Source organism: Sciurus vulgaris (genome assembly GCF_902686455.1).
Source record: "Sciurus vulgaris genome assembly, chromosome: 3".
Lineage (NCBI taxonomy): Eukaryota > Metazoa > Chordata > Mammalia > Rodentia > Sciuridae > Sciurus > Sciurus vulgaris.
In genome coordinates, this window is record NC_136463.1 from 54719920 (window position 1) to 54739494 (window position 19575).

Sequence of the window (19575 nt, forward strand, 5' to 3'; positions counted from 1 at the left end):
TCAATTCAATTTTTAAAAAAGTAAGTAGAAGATAATTTAATTTAAAAAGAAAAAAATGATCTTCAAGGTATTTGCTTTGCTTCTCCACACACTGGTTCCTTTCTTGCTCTCTCTCTCTCTTTATACTGGGGATTGGACCCAGGCGTGCTTTATCACTGAGCTACATATCCAGTCCTTTTTTGTTTTGAGACAGTGTCTTGCAAAGCTGCTAAGGGTTTCACTAAGTTGCTGAGGCTGTCCTCAAACTTGCCATCCTTTTGATTCAGTCTCCCAAGTTGCTGGGACTACAGGTGTGCACTATCATGCCCATCAGGTTTCTTCCTCTTGAAAGGGATATGTACATGGACTCAGAGTATACCCCTTAGGGTGTCTGGTAGGGCTTCTGGGATGACATGGAAGCCTATTTTTGAACAGTACCTGTGCAGACAGCCAGGCCAAGGTATGGGTTAGCAATATTGGTTTAATTTCTGGGTTTCGCCTTTACCCAGGAGGCAAGGAGATATGATCTTGAAAATGTTGTAAAGTGACTCTCAACCTTGGTCCATCATCCAAAATATCTCCCAAGGTGCTTCTACCAATCAATTGGTTGTTTAAGACAAGTGTCTATAATAGTTCCCATCACGGATTTGATGTTCAATAGATGTTTGTTCCTTTTACTAACTCCTTCTCTTCCATTGTGACCAGATATAATAGACTCCATCATTGTCTTTCCTCCTGAATGAAGTGAAAAGAGTGAGGCTGAAATGGGGAACTTGGTGGCTGAGGTCCTAGAGGATGCTCAGATGCCATATATTTGGTCTAAGAATGCACAAGACTAGAAAATGGGCTCCTCGAGTCCTGGGGATCAAGGAAACACCAACAATTCTGGGAAATTCAGAGATAGGAAGTGAATGAAGATGTAAGGCAAGGAGAAAAAATAACAGACTGTCCCTTCTGGCCCAGCTCCCCCTCCCACATAATAAAAATGAGGAAGTCAGGGGAGCTCTATGAAAGAGGAAAGGGAGTAGACACACCCTGTAGGATGAGAGCAAAGCTGGCTCCACGCCCAAACCCCCCACATGCAATCTCTGCTTGTGTTCCAGTTGCAATTTATTCTCAGTATTATTTACTGTACAAAGTTGAGGAAGAGGAACATCCCCAATTACAGAATCTTGGGCTTTCGGGCATAAAGACCGACAGGAATCCATCATATATGTGGCTCCTCCTCTGGTCCCTCCCACCCCAATTCTCCAGGATTTAGTTCTTGCTGTTCTGAGTGACTTCCACCTCTGGTTATTGCTGCACAACAAAGCCACGAATCACAGACTCCAGACTTTCCACAGGTAACTGGACTGGGGATGTCAGTGGGAACAAAAAGACAGGGACTGTGTTAGAGGAAACAGGAAGAGGAGTTCTTAGGTGTTAGGTGGGAGAAAATGGGAAGAAATATAAAGGGGGCAGTGTGGGATTTAACAACCAAGTGGAGACTTGAGACTATTCCTGTCCCTGAATCCTAGATTGCAACATGCAGCCATAATCCCCAGTCACAATCCCCATCTCTTGCTCAAGTGAGTCTGATCCTCAGCCCCAACTCCAGCCTCATCTCCAAACTCAGTGTCAAGCCCAAATCCACCCTGAATCTCAACACCAGCCCCAACTCCAAACTGAACCTCAGTTCTAATCTATTTTCATTTTCAGTGCCAAGCTTAGGTTCAGTTCTATCCATGGCTCCAATATAAGTTCTGACGCCAAATTCTGGCATGTGATACAACCTTAAGTCTAGCCTGATTTTAGGCCCAGTCAAAGCAACAAATTTAGCTTCAACTTCACCTCCGATGTTAATCCCAAACTCAACTTAACAGTGACCCAAAGTCCAATTCTAACTCTACTTCTAACCTCTACTCCAAACTCAGGCCCTAATCCAGGACTCATTCTCCTGAGGAATCTCATTTCTTACCTCAACTCATCCCTGGTTTCAGCCTCCTCCTTGGCCACAGCACCCAGCCAGCCTGGGCCCAGGTCTCTAATTTCAGCTTGACAGACTCAGAGGTTACATTGGTCCAAACATGGCAATGAAGTATGAAAATTTCCAGCACTTGGGGAATGAGGAGAAAAAGGAAGAGATAAAAGGTAAGAAGAAAGGAGGAGAAGTGTCCTTTATTAAAATGTCCTCTTAGTGTGTTTAGTAGGATTTCTACTGTCACATCATATTTTACCTCTACCATGTACAATGTTGGGTCTTTGAGGGGGTCAATCCTAGGACTCTGAGAGCCAATGTGAAGAGGACTCAAGGTCTTCAGAAAGGCAGGGATAGGGAAGATTTCGTTGACCTGATTTCCTGTGCTCTGTGGGGAGGGGATGAGAGATATCCTTTGTGGGTAGTTGGACATTTGCTCACCTGATTATACAGATGTGGGTCAGCCTGCTAAGGGTCTAGATGACTCCAACACTCTCAAGGTCCTTGTGCTACCTTCTCCAGCTCTGATGATAAGACTTAACATTCTTCATTGTCTGTGTCTGTGTCTGCTTATGTGCACTCTGGTTTCTAGGGGTGGGTCCATGGGTCTCTCAGGGTATGAGAAGCTCATGACACGGAAGACTTGGTGCTGTTTGTGAGGGATCAAAGGCTTGGGCAGTCCCTACCCCACAGTCCTCCTCCTGCTCTTACCCAACATTTACCAGGGCGAAGCCTTCATCCCAAGACAGTTCCCTGGGCCCCCTCCTTCTATCTCTGGTATGTCCTGGATCTCCCTTGTCCTGATACCTTCTTCTCTTTCAGCACCTCCTCCCCAGGTTGGCCTCTGGCATATCTGTTCTGATCATCGCCTCATCCTGTTCTCCCTGGGCCTCAGCCTCCTGCTGCTGGTGGTTGTCTGTGTGATCGGATCCCAAAGTGGGTACCCCAGGGGTGCACAGGGAAGAGAGAAATCAAGGGGCTACAGTGGTGGGGCAGGGATAGGAATGATGGTAGGAACCACAGCAGAAGCAATGATGGGCACAGTGGGACAGTGTGGGGCAACACTGAGTGGTCATAATGGGGAGTTTGATGAGAACAGTTGGGGGGAGTACACTGGTAGGAATAGTGAATGAGCCATGATTGGGATGACTGCTGGCTATTTCACTTACTAGTTGGGTTTTGTAGTTGAATTACTTCTTCTTGTGCAATATTAGATAATCACAGTGCCTGCTCCTCTGGGTTGCTGTGAGGACTGAATGAGATAATGCATGTAAAGTGTCTTGCTCAGTGCTCACAGAGAGGACCCGATCAATCTTGATTATGATCATCTCATTCCCCTCATCAGATTCCAAGTTACAGAGGGACCTGAGCATCCTGAGGACAACTTTCAGCAATTTCACTAAAGACACTGGGGCTGGGGTCCAGGCACTGACCTTCTATGGTAAGCGTGGATGGGAGACTGGGCTTGGGTGGGGATCTGGGCTGGGTGCATGTGTGTGTGGGCTGATGCCTGATCTCAAATCTCTATTTCTTCCAGGTCACAGCTTGCAAGAAACCATAACATCTTTGAAAGTTGAAGTGGAGGATCATAGGCAGGAACTGCTGACAGGTGAGAGATCCTGGTCTCCAAAAGCATATGGAAGGGTATGCACAGGGGAAGTATCCTGGTGCTGAGCCTCCTCCTCTCCAGCTCGCAGCTTGAACCAGAAGGTGGTTTCTGTGGAGAACAGCCTGCATAAACAGGAGCAGGAATTCAAAGCAGGTCAGATGGCTGTTCCAGTTCATCTGGGCACGATGTATTTGTGGGAGGACGGGAAGACCTTAATGAGCTGCCTGAACTTCAGGAGCTCAATGAGTAGAGGCCATACCCAGAGCACTCGCAAAACTCTCCCGTGTCTGTGTTCCAGATCAATCTGAGATGTTCCTGCGAGTACAGCAATTGGCAGAAGTCCTGAAATCCCTGACTTGCCAGCTGGCGGACCTCAAGAGCAATGGTGAGGAGGGGGACAGGCATAGCTGACCCCACTTCACCATCAGTGGTGCACTAGTCCATTCCTTAGATGCTACACCCTTCCTTTCCCCCCTTAGGTTCTGAAAAGACCTGCTGCCCCCTTCACTGGTTGGAGCATGATGGCAGCTGCTACTGGTTCTCTCCATTTGGCAAGTCCTGGCCTGATGCTGACAAGGACTGCCAGGTGCAGAACTCCCACCTGGTGGTGGTCACCTCCTTAGAAGAGCAGGTAAGACCTGGTAGGCTCCTCTTAGAGGCTGACTGGTGTAAGGAAGAGGTCATCAACCCCTTGTTCTCTCCCCAGAAATTCTTGGAGAAGCACATGGGCTCTATACTCACCTGGATGGGCTTAACTGACCAAAATGGGCCCTGGAGATGGGTAGACGGGACTGACTACAAGACAGGCTTCAAGTGAGTGTGTTTCTGTCCAAAGCCAGTGTTTTTTCCTTGGTATTGCTCTGGCTTCCCAGCCTGTGTCCCCATGGTGGGAGGGGTTCCTGGGAATGTGGCTGAGTCCAACCTCCCTGGGTACACAGCTACCTCTTGTCCATAGAAACTGGAGTCCAAATCAGCCTGATGACTGGACTGGACATGGGCTGGGAGGAGGCGAGGACTGTGCCCACTTCACCTCTGATGGTCGCTGGAATGATGATGCCTGCCAGAGGCCCTACCGCTGGGTCTGTGAGACAGAGCTGGGCAAGACCAACTAGGACCCTTCCTCCCCCTGATTTATTTCCTCAATGCCTTGAGCTGCTGAGGTCTGGGATTGGAAATCCTCCTGTGTGGGGGTCTCCACTGTCTTGGAGATTTTCATCTAGGATTTTAAGGGTACAGTGATTTTGGAAGGGTAGGGAGATTGAAACCCATGATACTTTCTGCAGTGTGTGCAGCTTATTGTTGACTTCTCTCTCTTTTTTTTTTTTTTAAAGAATAAAAGGAACAGCAATATATTTAAACATTCTATGTACTGTCTGGTTACTGGGCATTAGGAACTGGGAGGGGCCTGGTTGGCATTAGGAAGACTTGGGCAGGTAGAGGCATCATGAGACCTGAATGGGCTTTGGGCCAGATGGCCTGGTTAGGAGCCCAGTTTTCTTTCACAGGTGTTAAGCTTGGGCAAGTTATTCAGTTCTGGAAACTCGGCCATAAGATAGGCTTGTTAAATGGAGACTACATACTTGCAGCAGAACCCCCAGGGCCGAACACCCACATTTGTTGAGTGCTTCAAATACTTTGAAACTCACTGGTGTCTGTTGCTTCCATAATAGTAATCGCAAGTTGCATTCAGAGACAGGTGACAAATACCATGAATACAAACAACCCAGAGTCCTCAAACACATGAGGACAACCAGGACAATGAAGAGCAGTGCCAACATAAATAGCATCAACAACAAGACTGGGAGTGAGGACAAACCAATTAGGATTTTACAGACACTTACAGAAATATTAATGAGAAAGGACAAAGATTTTGCCCACAAATAAGACCTATACTAATTCCAAAAAGAAGCAGTTCTCTAAAAAGAAAAGTTAGGAATGAACATAAAAGTACATTCTAAAACAGATGTATCAACATGTAATTTTCTCACCACCTTTCTAAATAATTTTGGGTTTAGGAGAAAAATCAGAATGAAAAAGTGAAGTGATTAGAAATGAATGACAGCGCCACCTGCAGACACTGTGGGGCGGTCTAGGCAGTTCTCAGGGGGAGGTGCATGAAGCCATAATCATGTTTATTAAAAATGGAGAATGGCTGAATTGGAATAAGCTATGTTTTAACTCAAGAAGTTTGAAAAAGAATAGCCAAATAAATCCCCCCAAATAGAAGAAAGGAATTTATGAAATATAAGCAAAAATTAATGAACGAGAAGATAAAAATACAGATCTGATCAAAAGAAAAATCTGATTCTTGGAAAAGGTGAATAAGATAAATATGAAGAAGCAAAAAAAAAAAAAAAAAAAAAAAAAAAAGGAGTCATAGACACCAGTTTAGAAAGCTGAAAGTTTGCATCAGCACAGACATAGTGGTTCCATACTGAGAAAAGCAAGGTAGCCACCTGTAATTCCAGGAGGCTGAGGCGGGAGGATTGCAAGTTCAGGGGCTAACCTCAGTGTCTTAGTGTGGCCCTATCTCAAAATAAAATATTAAAAAAGGACTGGGGAGGTATTTCAGTGATAAGCCCTTGGGGTTCAATCCTCAGACCAAAACAAAAACAAAAACTAAAAAACAATCCCCCAAGAAACAAACAAGTTCAGCTCCTCCTCATGATAAAATCTTTCAGGACTTTGGGGGCTTCCATCTTATTGCTCCTCTGTTGCTTCCACCACACATTCCAAGATACCTGCCCCAGTCATGACGCACTCCAGACCAGCAAAAAGAAAGAAGGACAGTGGCACAGTCTCCGTATGTCTATAGAACACTTCTGGAAGTTGTCTGCACCACTTCAGTTTATATCTCTTGGATCAGAACTAGTCAGAGGGCCATAGTTGTAAATGGGTCTAAGAGGTGCACTCCTTATTTCATGAGGTCAAATTCCAGCTAAAATCCAGGAGTTTCTATCATTGCAGAGGAGGAGTCAACTACTTTTTATCTTATCCAAGGATCCTTTTTAAAAAAACCTTTGATGATGCCCATATTTATTTCTGATGTGCTATCCTTCTCAATTCTGAATGCCTGAAATGGTACTTCTCAAAATCTCTGGTACATGGTTTCATTTCATATTAACTAGATAAAGAAATAGGATTGGTACAAAGAATTGGGTCTTTTTCTATGAAGTAAGAATCTGAGAACTCTTTCCCTCCCCACCTAAAGTCACTGGTTTTAACATAAATAAATCCTGTGGAACAGTCACTGGGTACATAGTCTGTAGGGTGGATAACATCCTGTAGACAAAATCTAGTGCTCCAGATTTGCTACATCTGACCATTCAGTGATGTACTTTTTCTAGTTGTTTCCCTTAAAATCTTTGGCAAATACAATAGCTTTAGCACAATTCATGCCTTCAGTATACTTCATTCTGTATTCAGGGCTTTCAATTATAGTGCTTATGCTGTCATTTTTGATGGGATAATAATAACAGGTATAAATAGCTTTCTATAATGTAACACCAACTAAAAAAGAAAATAGATGCCAAGGTACCAAAATATTTGATGCTATTACAGTTTGGATAAGTGTTCCTGAAGGCCCATATATTAAAGACTTGGTCCCCAGTCCCTGGTGCTATTAGTAAGTGGTTGAAACTTTAAGAGATGGAGCCTGGTGGAAGGTCTTCTGGTCACTGGAGGCGTGCCCTGAAGGGGATATTTAGATGCCAGCTTCTTCCTCTTCTCTTTGCCTCTAGCCATGAGATAAGGATTTCTTCTGCCACATGCTCCCACCATGATTTACTTTTGTGACTTGCCACAGGCCCAAAAGCAATGAGACCAAACAACCCTGGTCTGAAACCTCCAAAACTGTGAGCCAAAATTAACTTTTTCTCTTTTCAAGTTTATTATCTTGGATATTTGTGATGATAACAGAAGCTGACTAACATACTGAAAGCTAAAAACATTTAGTTCTTTTCCATGTAGCAGGTAATAAAAAGGTATCTATGCACTTGCTATTTCTTTTCCAAATCAACAGTGTGGGGCCACCAGTTAGGAGCCACTATCCTCCATGTGAGTCATCTTACAACATGTTTGGACAAGTATCTTATGCAGGGGAGAAGAATTGTACAGAAGAAAAAGAAAAAAAGAACTAGGTAATCAAGTCAAGGGCCTCATGCATACTAGGCAGGAGCTTTAAGGTCTGATTCTTCAGGACCCAGCCCTGAAGAATTTTTCTTGCTGAATTCCAGCTTAGCCAAGTGAAGAATGCTAAAGGATAGATGCAGAATGTCTATTGGCTATTCCATGGTCACCAAGCTCATGTTAGGGCCATATTAATTAACTTGTACCAACAGATGGTTCTAGCAAGCTGTTCATATTTACCATTGCAGGGAGAAAGTATAAGAGGTAGGGAGGAGGGGAAGGGAAAAGGAGAGTCTCAATGCCTCTGGTAGAGAGTAGAGGCTACGGGGTGGGGTGGGGGGGGAAGAGGGAAAACCCAAAGAAACCAGGCAAATGAAAGTGAAATTGTCTTCCTTAGGGTGCCATGCCAAGCAGAAAGCCTCCAAAAACAAAACAAAAAATTCTCCAATCACTGGAACATTCTTCCTCACCAATAATACCATGTCTTCAGTTTGGCTTTTGAGCTCAGCAGGTGTCTGGTTGCTCTGAGGGATTTTCAGTGGTATCTTGGCTTTCTTCACAGCCTTCTCTGCTCACTGCCAGTCAGCTCTGATGTGCCTGGTATAGGTTTGCAAACTGAAGGAGAAAAAAAAATCTACCTCCCACAGCTGTTGCAGCCAACTTTCCAACCTCCTTGGAATACAAAACCAGTCTCCCTCCAGGGACGCCTCCAATTGACGTGGGGTGGCCATGCTAGACTTTTCAGTCGACAGCCCAGATTCCTGCCTGAGCATGGCTGCTTTGTAGCAAGACCTGAAAGGTTCAGGGACTCAAAACTTTCTGTGACTGGACAGAACCAACTATTCTGGTTAGCTGGTCTCTCAAGGACACAGCAGGGACTCCGTGCTATCCTTTCCCACTCTGCTACCGCTGTGTGGCAAAGGACTTCTCACTCTTGTCAGTGATCTCGACCTCTTTGGTGCAGCTTTGTAAATGCTCCTTTCATTCTTCCAATTCCCTTGCTCCTCTTTCCCTCTTTCTTGCCAGGCAAAACTACAACTGCAGTTAAATTCTTTTTTTTTCTTCTTCTTCTTCTCTTACTCTATTCCTTACTCTATTCCAAATGACCGAATATGGCTGTAGGAAAGAACAACAAATAACAAAACCGTCACCACATGATGACCTGCCTGACTCCAAAATTTTGATCAATTTCAAGTGAACCTTCAGCATGGCTTGGCCAGATTCTCTGAGCCAATCCATTCTCCATCTCTTCAAAATCATTGTTTCCTTGGTTTGATTCTTCCCACTTTCAGATAATGACTTTGCTTCTGATTTCACTGGGAAAAGGCAACTTGTGAGGGAAGAATACACTTGTGTGAAACCACTCAGATTTGTTGTTTTTTCAGTAACTAAGTCAATTCATTTACTTTTTCACTTTCAGATATCTCAAATTGCCACGTGGCATATTCTCTGCCTCTATCAAAGGCCACAGAGCCAGCACCCACTCACTTTCTCCAGGGCTTACCTCTTCTCTGCATTAAGGAGTTCTCCCTCCCTGCTGAATCATTCCTGTGAGCTTATTAATAAGCTCCTCACTCTCGTGGTGGACACCCATTCTGTTGACGGCATGTACCACTTCAGCATTGTCCCATTTCTTTGCTTCCCCTTAGAGCAACCATTTAGGAGTCACTGACAAAATAGCTGAGAAAATCGACTTAAGGGAGGAAATATTTATATTGGTTCATGATTTCAGAGGTTTCAGTCCATAGTTGCTTCTTCCCTGTCACTGTGGGTTTATGGTGAGGTTGAACATCAGGGCATGGATGGTGTGGGGAAGCAAAACTGCTCACTTCATGGCTGGCAAGAAGGAGAATGGCAGGGGTGTGGAGGCAGGGAGAGGGAGAGAGAGAAGGGAAGGGAAGGGAAGGGAAAGGAAAGGAAGGGAAGGGGAAAGGAGAGGAGAAGAGAAGTGGTCAGGGACAAGACATACCCTTCAAGGATATGCCCCCAGTGATCTACCTCCTCCAGTTATGCCCCACATCATAAAGTTTCCACCACCTCCCAATACTGCTACCAGTTAGGGACCAATCCTTCAACACTTCCACAAACCTTCGGGGGACCTTCCTGTCCAAACCATAACATTTGTTATGTTACTCTTAACAAACTAATATACTCTCTTCATGTTCTAATTGAGTTATGCTTCACATTTGAATTGAAAACTGTAGCACACCATGCTATATTCCCCCTTCAATCATTATGTGTATTTTAAATATTTCAAGAAGAGAACAAAAGTCCATTATTTTACACACACATTTACCATTTCTGTTGTTCTTCATTCATTTCTGGTGTTCTATCTTTCCTTCTAGCTCTCCTCTGTTCTATGAGGAACTTCCATCAGTCACTCTTGTGTGTGTGTGTGTGTGTGTGTGTGTGTGTGTGTTGCTGGGGATCATTCCAGAGCTTTGCACGTTCTAGGCCAGTGTTCAGTGACTGAGCTATATTCCCAGCCTCTTATGCATCATTCTTTTTTTCCCTTTATTATTACTTTGATTCATTGTACACAAATGGGGTACAACTTTCCTTTCTCTGGTTGTACACGAAGTAGAGTCACACCATTTGTGTAATCATACAAATACATAGGGTAATGATATTTGTCTCATTCCATTATCTTTCCTTCCCCCCAGCCCCTTCCCCACCCCTCATTTCCCTCTACACAATCCATCCTTCCTCCATTCTTCCTTTACCCTCCTTCGCTTGTGTATCATCATCCACTTGTCAGAGAAAACATTTAGGGACTGGAATATAGCTCTGTTGGTAGAGTGCTTGCAAGGCACTGGGTTTGATGCTCCCCAGCAAACCCCCCCCCCTCCAAATACACAGAGAAAACATTCGGCCTTTGGTTGTTTGGGACTGGTTTATCTCTGCTTGATATTCTCCAACTCCATCCATTTACTTGCAAATTTATGCATCATTCTTTAAAGCAGGTCTGCTGGCAATGAATTCTCTTGTTTTTCTCAATCTGATAGTGCCTTTTGTTTCATTTTCATTCCTGAAACGTATTTTCACTGACTATAGCCTCCTAAATTGGTATTTCTTTGTAAATGTTGTGACTCCTCCTTTTGGCTTCATGGTCTCTGATGAGAAATCAGTTGTCACTGGGGACAGTTCTTCCAGGGGATGCTCTGAAGACCTCTTCTTTGACCTTTATTTATTTTTTAAAAATATTTTTTAGTTGTAGATGGACACAATATCTTTATTTTATTTATTTATTTTTATGTGGTGTTGAGGATTGAACCCAGTGCCTCACACATGATAGACAGCACTCTACCACTGAGCTACAGCCCCAGCCTCTGACTTTTATTTTTAAAAGGGTATTTTTCTGGGTTTATCTTGTTTGGGGTTTGCTCAACTTCTTGAATCTCCTCAAAAACACCAGAGGAGTTTTCTGCCATCATTACTTTAGTTTCTCTTTCATATTACTTTCTTTGTCTTCTTCTGGGCACTGCAATGACACAAATATTAGATCTTTTGTGGTTGTGCAATAGGTTCCTGAGTCTCTACATTTTTTTCCCTACTGCTTTCTCTCTGTTGTTCAGATTGGATACTTTCTATTGATTTGTCTTCAAATTTTAAGTCTTTCCTTTGTCATCTCCATTCTGCTCCACGTTCAACCACTGAACTTTTAATTTCAATTATTGTACTTTTCAGTCATGACATTTTTATTGGTTTTTCTTTATAGTTTCTATTTCTTTTCCAAGGCTTTCTATTTTAACATCTATTTCAAGAATGTCATCAATTGCTTGCTCAAGCATTTTGTTAATATCTGATTTGAAATCTTCATTGGAAAATGCCAACATCTTTGTGTTCTTTTTGTTTTTGGTACTGGGGATTGAACCCAGGGGCACTTAACGACTGAGCCACATCCCAGCCCTTTTTTGTATTTTACTTAGAGACAGGGTATCACTGAGTTGCTTAGGGCCTTACTAAGTTGCTGAGGCTGGCTTTGAATTTGGAATCCTCCTGTCTCAGTCTCCTGAGCTACTGGGATTACAGGTGTGCACCACTGTGTCCAGTCCTTGGATTGCATTCTTGATATGTTAAATGTTAAGTTATGAAATTCTGGGTCTTGTTCAAGTTTTTTGGAGAATGCTGATTTTGTTGTTGTTGTTTAGGTGGCAACAGACCAAGTTAGGTTCAGATTACAATTTCCAACCCACCTCTACAAGTTATAGTTCCAAGGTCAGTTCCATCTAAGGCCTTTTGGTACGTTTTGTTGTCTTAGGCATTTGGGGCTCTTCAGGTCTGTCCTGGCTGTGTGCCACCCAGTAGTTAGTCTACAAAATGGCAATTAGTTAAATTCTCCAAGTCTTCAGGAAGCTAAGTGGGATTAGAATATCACATGTCTGGTTCAAGTGTTGGTTCTGGAGTTCATAAACAACTTTATGGTATAGTTTTTCATAGCAAACATCTCTTCATGAGCACCTGGTGCTTTCTATTTGCCTGCAGCTCCCCTTATTGGTTTTCCAGTGACAAAAGAAAAGAGGATATAGAGGGAAAAAAACCAAAAATCAAAAAACAAACAAACAAACAAAAACCGAGTGGTTTCCCATGCTCCTGGAACTGCTATTTCGCCAAATAGTAAGGAAGGTTTATCTCCCTGAGAGTTTTGGTTACCCCACTGCCACCATGACTGTTGTTGGATTGCCTTTGGGATTAAATATAAGGGAGCAGGATGGAGGGGCACAGATTTCCATATTTCTGTGAGTGATATGAGTTCCCATTTCTAGTCATCAAGCAAGAGAGCATGTCTCCTGGAGCCACTTCTGTCCATGCCAAGTGCTCATTTCCAGGTTTTGAGCTGTGTTAAACACAGACTGTGCGATACTGAAAGAATAAAATGATAAACTCATTGCCAATTCAGTTCCATTCAGTTCCTGGAATGGAACCACCATTTGACCCAGCTAACCTTCTCCTTGGTTTATATCCAAAGGACTTTAAATCAGCATATTACCATGATGCAGCCACATCAATGTTTATAGCAGCTCAACTCAACAATAGCTAAACTATGGAACCAACCTAGGTGCCCTTTAATAGGTGAATGGATAAAGAAAATGTGATATATATGGAATATTACTCATTCTTAAAAGAAGAATGTATTTATGGCATTCAAGTTCTGGTGTTTTTTTTTTTCCCCCAGTGGACTGATTGTGATTTATTTTTCACAACTTCAAAAAGTTGATGCATGTGTCCCATCCAAATTTTATAGCTGTTTTCAGTTGCAGAGAAAAAGTGAACTGTGCTTGCTTTGTGTCACTTGGAACTAGAAGCCCTCAATAAATGTTTAATGACTTAAAGTAACAAATGTTCTATCATCAAAATGAAACTGAATATTAAATATATTAAATCAATAACAAAAAAAATGTGGAAAAAATCTCCAAATGTTTTAAAACTAAACTTGTAAGTCTCCTAAGATCAAGAGAAATCACAAGATAAATTATGTAATATTTTTAACTGAATGAAAATTTAATTTAACAACATTAAATACTTATAGAGTCATCTTTGGTATCAAGGGGAATTGGTTTCAGAATTTTCCTGTTGATACCAAAATCCATGGATGGGCAAGACCCTTATATAAAATAGTGTACTATTTCATAAAGCTCTGCATATCCTCACATATTTTAAATTTTTACTTGTGATAACTAATACAATATAAATACTATGAAAAGAATTTTGTACTATGTCGATTAGGGAATAATAACAGAAAAAAGTCTGCACATATTCATTGCAGACATTTATTTATTTATTTATTTTTGCAGCGTTGAGGGTCAAACTGCAGTCCTCATGCATGCTACGAAAGTGTTCCCCACTAAGCAACAACTCCAGCTCTTATAATGTTTTAGATCCACTTGAATCCATGGGTGTAAATCCTGGGGTACAGAGTGCTGACTGTACTCAGAAAGAAGAAAGGTCAAACTTAAAAGAATTTAAGCTTCTACCTAAATAGATCAGAAGAAGAGCAGTTTATACCTAAAGTAGGAAAGCAAAGAACATAATGAAGAGCAGAAATCAATGAAATAAAAAGAAATAAAATGAGAAAAAATATACCTTAGACCCCAGGAGAATTTGTGGAAACACAAGAGGGCAGCATTCCATCTGTACGATTCTTACACAATTTCCTACGTGCTCAGTTACTAAAATTACACAATTTTGGGATTGGCATAGCATTTGCTAGTGTTTGCCAGGAGCTATGTTAGGAAAAGTAATTCATTATTATGGTATTTTATGATTATTATGGTTATTCGTGCAAATACAAGTATTAAAACTTATGGAACTGGATGCTCAGAATGGATGTATTTCATTGTATATAAATTATACATCAAAAAAGTTGATTAAAAAAATATGTTTCCATCCAGTTAAAGAATACAAACAATAAATGTTGGTGAGGATGTGGGAAAAACATACACTCATTGCTGGTGGGAATACAAATTGGTGCAACCATTGTGGAAAGCAGTATGGAGATTCCTCAGAAAACCTGGAATGGAACCACCATTTGACCCAGCTATTATCCAAAGGACTTTAAATCATCATATTACCATGATGCAGCCACATCAATGTTTATAGCAGCTCAACTCACAATAGCTAAACTATGGAACCAACCTAGGTGCCCTTTAATAGGTGAATGGATAAAGAAAATGTGATATATATGGAATATTACTCATTCTTAAAAGAAGAATGTATTTATGGCATTTGCTGGAAAATGGATGGCACAGGAGAATATCATTCTAAGCGAAATAAGCCAATCCAAAAAAACCAAAGGCCGAATGTTTTCTCTGATATGCAGATGCTACAATAAGAGGGTAGGGGGCTAGGGAAGGATACAGTTACTTTAGATTAGGTGGAGGGGAGTGAAAAGAGGGGAGGAGGGGATATGCAGGTAGGAAGGATAAAATGAATCAGACATTATTACCCTATGTACATATATAACTATATGACCAGTGAGATTCCACATCATGCAACCAGAAATGAGAATTTATACTCCACCTATGTACAATGCAAAAAAAAAAAAAAAAAAAAAAAAAAAGTTTTTTCTGCAGCTTTGCACCAGAACACAGGTGTCATGAAAACCACCATTAAATCAAAGCCAAAATGGGAAAAGACTCATATCAACATTGTTGTCATTGGCCACATAGATTCGGGCAAGTCTACCTCTACTGGGCCATCTGATTTACAAATGTGGTGGGATGGACAAAAGAACCATTGAAAATTTTGAGAAGGAAGCTACTGAGATGGGATAGGGTTCCTTCAAATATGCCTACGTCTTGGATAAACTGAAAGCTGAGAGTGATCATGGTATCACCATTGACATCTCCCTGTGGAAATATGAGACCAGCAAGTATTATGTGACTATTATTGATGTTCCAGGACACAGAGACTTTATCAAAAACACGATTATGGGCACATCTCAGATTGACTATCCTGATGGTCACTGCTGGTGTTGGTGAATTTGAAGCTGGTATCTCCAAGAATTTGCAGACTTGTGAGCATGACCTTCTGGCTTACACACTGGGTGTGAAACAACTAACTTTTGGTATTAACAAAATGGATTCCACTGAGCCACTCTACAGTCAGAAGAGATACAAGGAAATTGTTAAGGTAGTCAGCACCTACATTAAGAAAATTGGCTACAACCCTGACACAGTAGCATTTGTGCCAGCTTCTGGTTGGAATGGTGACAACATGTTGGAGCCAAGTGCTAATATGCTTTGGTTCAAGGGATGAAAAGTCACTCGTAAAGATGGCAGTGCCAGTGGAACCACATTGTTTGAAGCTTTAGATTGCATCCTGCCACCGACTTGTCCTACTGACAAGCATTTGCATCTGCCCCTCCAGGATGTCTACAAAATTGGTGGTATTGGTACTGTCCCTGTGGGCTGAGTGGAGACTGAAGTTCTCAAGCCTGGCATGGTAGTCACCTTTGCTCCAGTCAATGTCATAACTGAAGTAAAGTCCATTGAAATGCTCTGTGAAGCTCTTCCTGGAGATAATGTGGGCTTCAGTATCAAAAACGTGTCTGTCAAAGGTGTTCATCTTGGCAACGTTGCTGGTGACAGCAAAAATGACCCACCAATGGAAGCAGCTGGTTTCACTGCTCAGGTGATTATCTTAAATCATCCAGGCCAAATCAGGACTGGCTATACCCCTGTACTGAATTGTCACACAGCTCACATTGCTTGCACATTTGCTGAGCTGAAAGAAAAGATTGATTGCTGTTCTCGTAAGAAGCTGGAAGATGGTCCTAAATTCTTGAAGTTTGGTGGTGCTGCCATCGTTGATATGGTTCCAGGAAAGCCCATGTGAGAGCTTCTCTGACTATCCTCTTCTAGGTCGTTTTGATGTTCGTGATATGAGGCAGACAGTTGTTGTGGGTGGCATCAAAGCAGTGGACAGGAAGGGGCTGCTGGAGGTGGCAAGGTCACCAAGTCTGCCCAGAAAGCTCAGAAGGCTAAATGAATATTACCCCTAACACCTGCCACCTCAGTCTTAATCAGTGGTGGAAGAATGGTCTCAGAACTGTTTGTCTCAATTGGCCATTTAAGTTTAACAGTAAGAGACTGGTTAATGATAACAATGCATCATAAAACTGGCGTAAAACCTTCAGAAGGAAAGGAGAAAGTTTTGTGGATCATTTGTTTTTCTTATGTGTGTGTGTGTGTGTGTGTGTGTGTGTGTGTGTGGCAGTTTTAAGTTATTAGTTTTTAAAATCAGTACTTTTTAGTGGAAACAACTTAACCAAAAACCTGTCACAGAATTTTGAGACCCATTAAAACAAAAATTTAATGAGGAAAAAAAATGTAAAAAAGCCCACATGTGTGATACCATTACATATTATTGAAAGTGTCAAGAAGTAACTCTTATACTTTTTTTTTTTTTTGGTACTGAGAATTGAACCCAGGGTTGCTTAGCCACTGAGCAACATCCCCCGTGCTTTTTAATATTTTATTTAGAGACAGGGTCTTCCTGAGTTGCTAAGTGCCTCATTAAGTTGCTGAGGCTGGCTTTGAACTTGTGATCTTCCTGCTTCAGCACCCCGAGTGGCTGGAATTACAGGTGTACATCACCACGGGGTGGCAACTTTTACACTTTTGATGAAAGTGTAAATTGTTACAACCACTTTGGAAAGTCTTGGGCAATACGTACTATGCAGTCTATGACTCAGCAATCTCATTTCTGGATGTATAAAAGAGAAATGTATATATGAATTCACCAAAAGACAGGTACAAAAAATGTTTATAATAGTACTACTTTAGTGAAAAACTGATAATAAACGCAATGCTCATATATGGCTTGTTAGATTAATTAATTGTGCTATGCTTGTGAAGTGGAAAACCATGCAGCAATGGGAATGAATAAATTGTGAAAATATGCAACAACGTGGATTGGTTTACAAACATCATGTTACGTGAAAGAAGTCAAGCAAAAAAGTACTTCTATCTGATAGCAATCATATCTATTTCAGAACTGTCAAAATTATTGTATAGTGTTATAAATCATCATGGTGGTTATCCTTGGGAAGGTATTTGTCACTGGAAGATAGTTGAGAAGCTTCTGAGGTGCTGGCAACGTTGTTTCTTGAACTTGATACTGGTTGCCTGAGTTCATTGAAGAACAGTAAATTTATTATCTCTGTACTTTTAAAAAAAATTGTTCTAATTAGTTATACATGATAGTAGAATACATTTTGATGCATCATACATAAATGGAGTACAACTTCTCATTTGTCTAGTTGTACATGATGTAGAGTTACACAGGTCATGTAATCATATATGACACAGGGTAATAATGTCTGATTCATTTCTACTATCATTCCTATCCCCATACCTCCTCCCCTCCCTTCACTCCCTTCTGTCCAAAATACCTAGTATTCCCCCTCCCATGTTATGAATTAGCATCCACATATCAGAGAAAACATTTGACCTTTGGTTCTTTGGGGTTGGCTTATTTCACTTAGCATAATATTCTGCAGTTCCAATCCATTTACCAGAAAACACCATAATTTCATTCTTCTTCAAGGTTGTTATCTCTACACTTTTATATGTACGTTACATTTGAATAAAATTTACAACAAAATGAATATAAAACAAATGAAATGATATAAAAATTAGGTACAATATATGGATGCCTGCCTTCATTGGTATTATTATTATTATTATTATTATTTGGCTCTTTTCAGTTTATTGCATGAAGGAGTTACACTAGTCCAAGTTAAAAGCGGACCCCAAATGGTTACATTATACAAGCTGTGAGGTTTTTAAACTTGTGACAAGGGACAGAAGGGAAATTCTACTCATTGCAAGGAAATCCTCACTTAAGCTTCAGTGAGCCGCAAGCACTTAAAACCCATGAACCTTCAGCTGATCGTCCTTAGCCAGTCGAATCTCTACCAGGAACTGGCATATGTTCTTGCGCTGGTCACCCTGTAGCTGAATTACTTCTCCATATTCTGGATGCTCAATTACAGTACCATTGCAGGCAAATTTCTTCTTAAACGCCTTCACTAGTTTCTTTTTATCGTAATCATCAGCGATCCCTTGGACAGTGGTAAGGGTCTTCCTGCTGTTTCTCTGTTGAATTCTTATATGGATATAATCCTCAGTGCCAGCAGGAAGCAGGTCATCACCCTTACTTGCATCAGCAAAGGGGTCGAAAGAGTGGAGGTTCTGGATAGCGGACATACGATACGATTCCTTTTCTTCGGTGGAAACGGCCTGCGGAAGGCGGCTGCGGGAGAAGGGGGGGGGGGCGGAGCGTCGGGAAGCGAGGGGGCTCGAGGGGGAGGCTGCTGAGTCCTCGGCGGCGGCTCAGTGACTGGGGCCATTGGTATTATTTAACATTTTTTGGAGCTAAAGCCATAAGATAAAAAGTAATGTATATAAATGCAGGAATCAGTAAGAATAAGAGCATATGTTATTGTTGCTGGATAAAAGATAAATACAATGAAGTACTTTACATTAGCAACCTGTTAATTGTGGAAGAAACACTATTAAATGTTCTGACATTGTCCAGAGAATGAAAAGATAAGCCACAGACTATGAGAATATATTTGTAAACCACATGCCTAACAACAGACTTGCATCCAGAATATATAAACAACTCTTAAAACTCATATGATATGAGGCAACACTTCTGGAATGGTAGAGTGAAGACTTCCAAAAATTTGCTCCTCCATAAAAGCAATAAGAATACTGGAAAAATATCAAAATATATTTTTTTTAGAACTATGGAAATTATTCAAAGGCTTGAAAAATTTGGAGTGACTATTTGCACAAAGCATCTGAATCTTGATAGAAATAGTGTGTTTCATAGTTTCTGCTTGTTCTTTTTTCCCCAAATCCACGGAAAACCTGAAAACCAGTAGCCTAGCAACTATGGTGGTTGTGAAAACCAGCAGCCTAGATACAAATGGAGGGGAAGAATAGGTTTGGAGTTACCTAAACATCTCTATCCCCAGAGAGTTATTACTTGACCTGTCTGGAAGCTCCCTGGAAACCCCCACTTGCAGCATTCATATTTATTGGACTCGATTCAGAGTTTATTCGCTGTAAATGGTTTTTGCCCAGGGTATTTGTCAAAAACAATCTGACAATTGTTAAATACTGAAGCCACTCAATACTGGGATAAATGAAAGGCTAACCAAAAAATTAAATGGAAAAGTTGGGAAGTGCTATTTTCATAGTGGCTTTGAAAAATTCTAATGTATTCTTGGGAATCTAAAAGGCCAGGCACATTTGCAGGGCTGTAAACATGCCCAAAGATCTGAGAAAGTGACCATTTCTCACTTCTGGCTGACCTTGAAGCTTTGCACAAGCAGGAAGTGAAGGCTAAAGTGGAGTTTTAACTACTGTGGCACTGACAGCATGCCCAA

General features: G+C 41.5%; 2 protein-coding genes across 4 annotated transcripts; one reads left to right on the plus strand and one right to left on the minus strand.

Moving 5' to 3' along the window:
* The first annotated feature begins 648 nt into the window (after nucleotides 1-648).
* LOC306658406 (C-type lectin domain family 10 member A-like) lies at nucleotides 649-5017 on the plus strand. Of its 3 annotated transcripts, none has more exons than XM_079135334.1 (10): nucleotides 649-1322; nucleotides 1893-2109; nucleotides 2759-2872; nucleotides 3282-3377; nucleotides 3474-3545; nucleotides 3627-3698; nucleotides 3844-3930; nucleotides 4025-4176; nucleotides 4252-4358; nucleotides 4501-5012. In XM_079135334.1, exons 2-10 carry the CDS (start codon nucleotides 2046-2048, stop codon nucleotides 4655-4657), a joined length of 921 nt encoding a protein of 306 aa, XP_078991460.1. In that variant the 5' UTR covers nucleotides 649-1322; nucleotides 1893-2045; the 3' UTR covers nucleotides 4658-5012. The 3 variants fall into 3 exon arrangements, with proteins under 3 accessions (XP_078991460.1, XP_078991459.1, XP_078991461.1); XM_079135333.1 differs by having other exon boundaries at nucleotides 650-1322; nucleotides 1959-2109; XM_079135335.1 differs by lacking the exon at nucleotides 649-1322 and having other exon boundaries at nucleotides 2031-2109; nucleotides 4501-5017.
* A 12839-nt stretch (nucleotides 5018-17856) lies between these two features.
* Nucleotides 17857-18422, minus strand: LOC306656569 (eukaryotic translation initiation factor 1-like). The gene has a single exon (XM_079131905.1). The coding sequence runs from the start codon at nucleotides 18383-18385 to the stop codon at nucleotides 18044-18046; it is 342 nt and encodes a 113-aa protein (XP_078988031.1). The 5' UTR covers nucleotides 18386-18422; the 3' UTR covers nucleotides 17857-18043.
* Between the last annotated feature and the right edge of the window lie 1153 nt (nucleotides 18423-19575).

Coding starts and splice junctions, on each gene's coding strand:
- LOC306658406 (XM_079135334.1), top strand. CDS start 2,046: ATGGCAATGAAGTATGAAAATTTCCAGCACTTGGGGAATGAGGAGAAA. Junction 2,873..3,281: donor CTGTGTGATCGGATCCCAAA/GTGGGTACCCCA, acceptor TCCCCTCATCAG/ATTCCAAGTTACAGAGGGAC. Junction 3,546..3,626: donor TAGGCAGGAACTGCTGACAG/GTGAGAGATCCT, acceptor CCTCCTCTCCAG/CTCGCAGCTTGAACCAGAAG.
- LOC306656569 (XM_079131905.1), bottom strand. CDS start 18,385: ATGTCCGCTATCCAGAACCTCCACTCTTTCGACCCCTTTGCTGATGCA.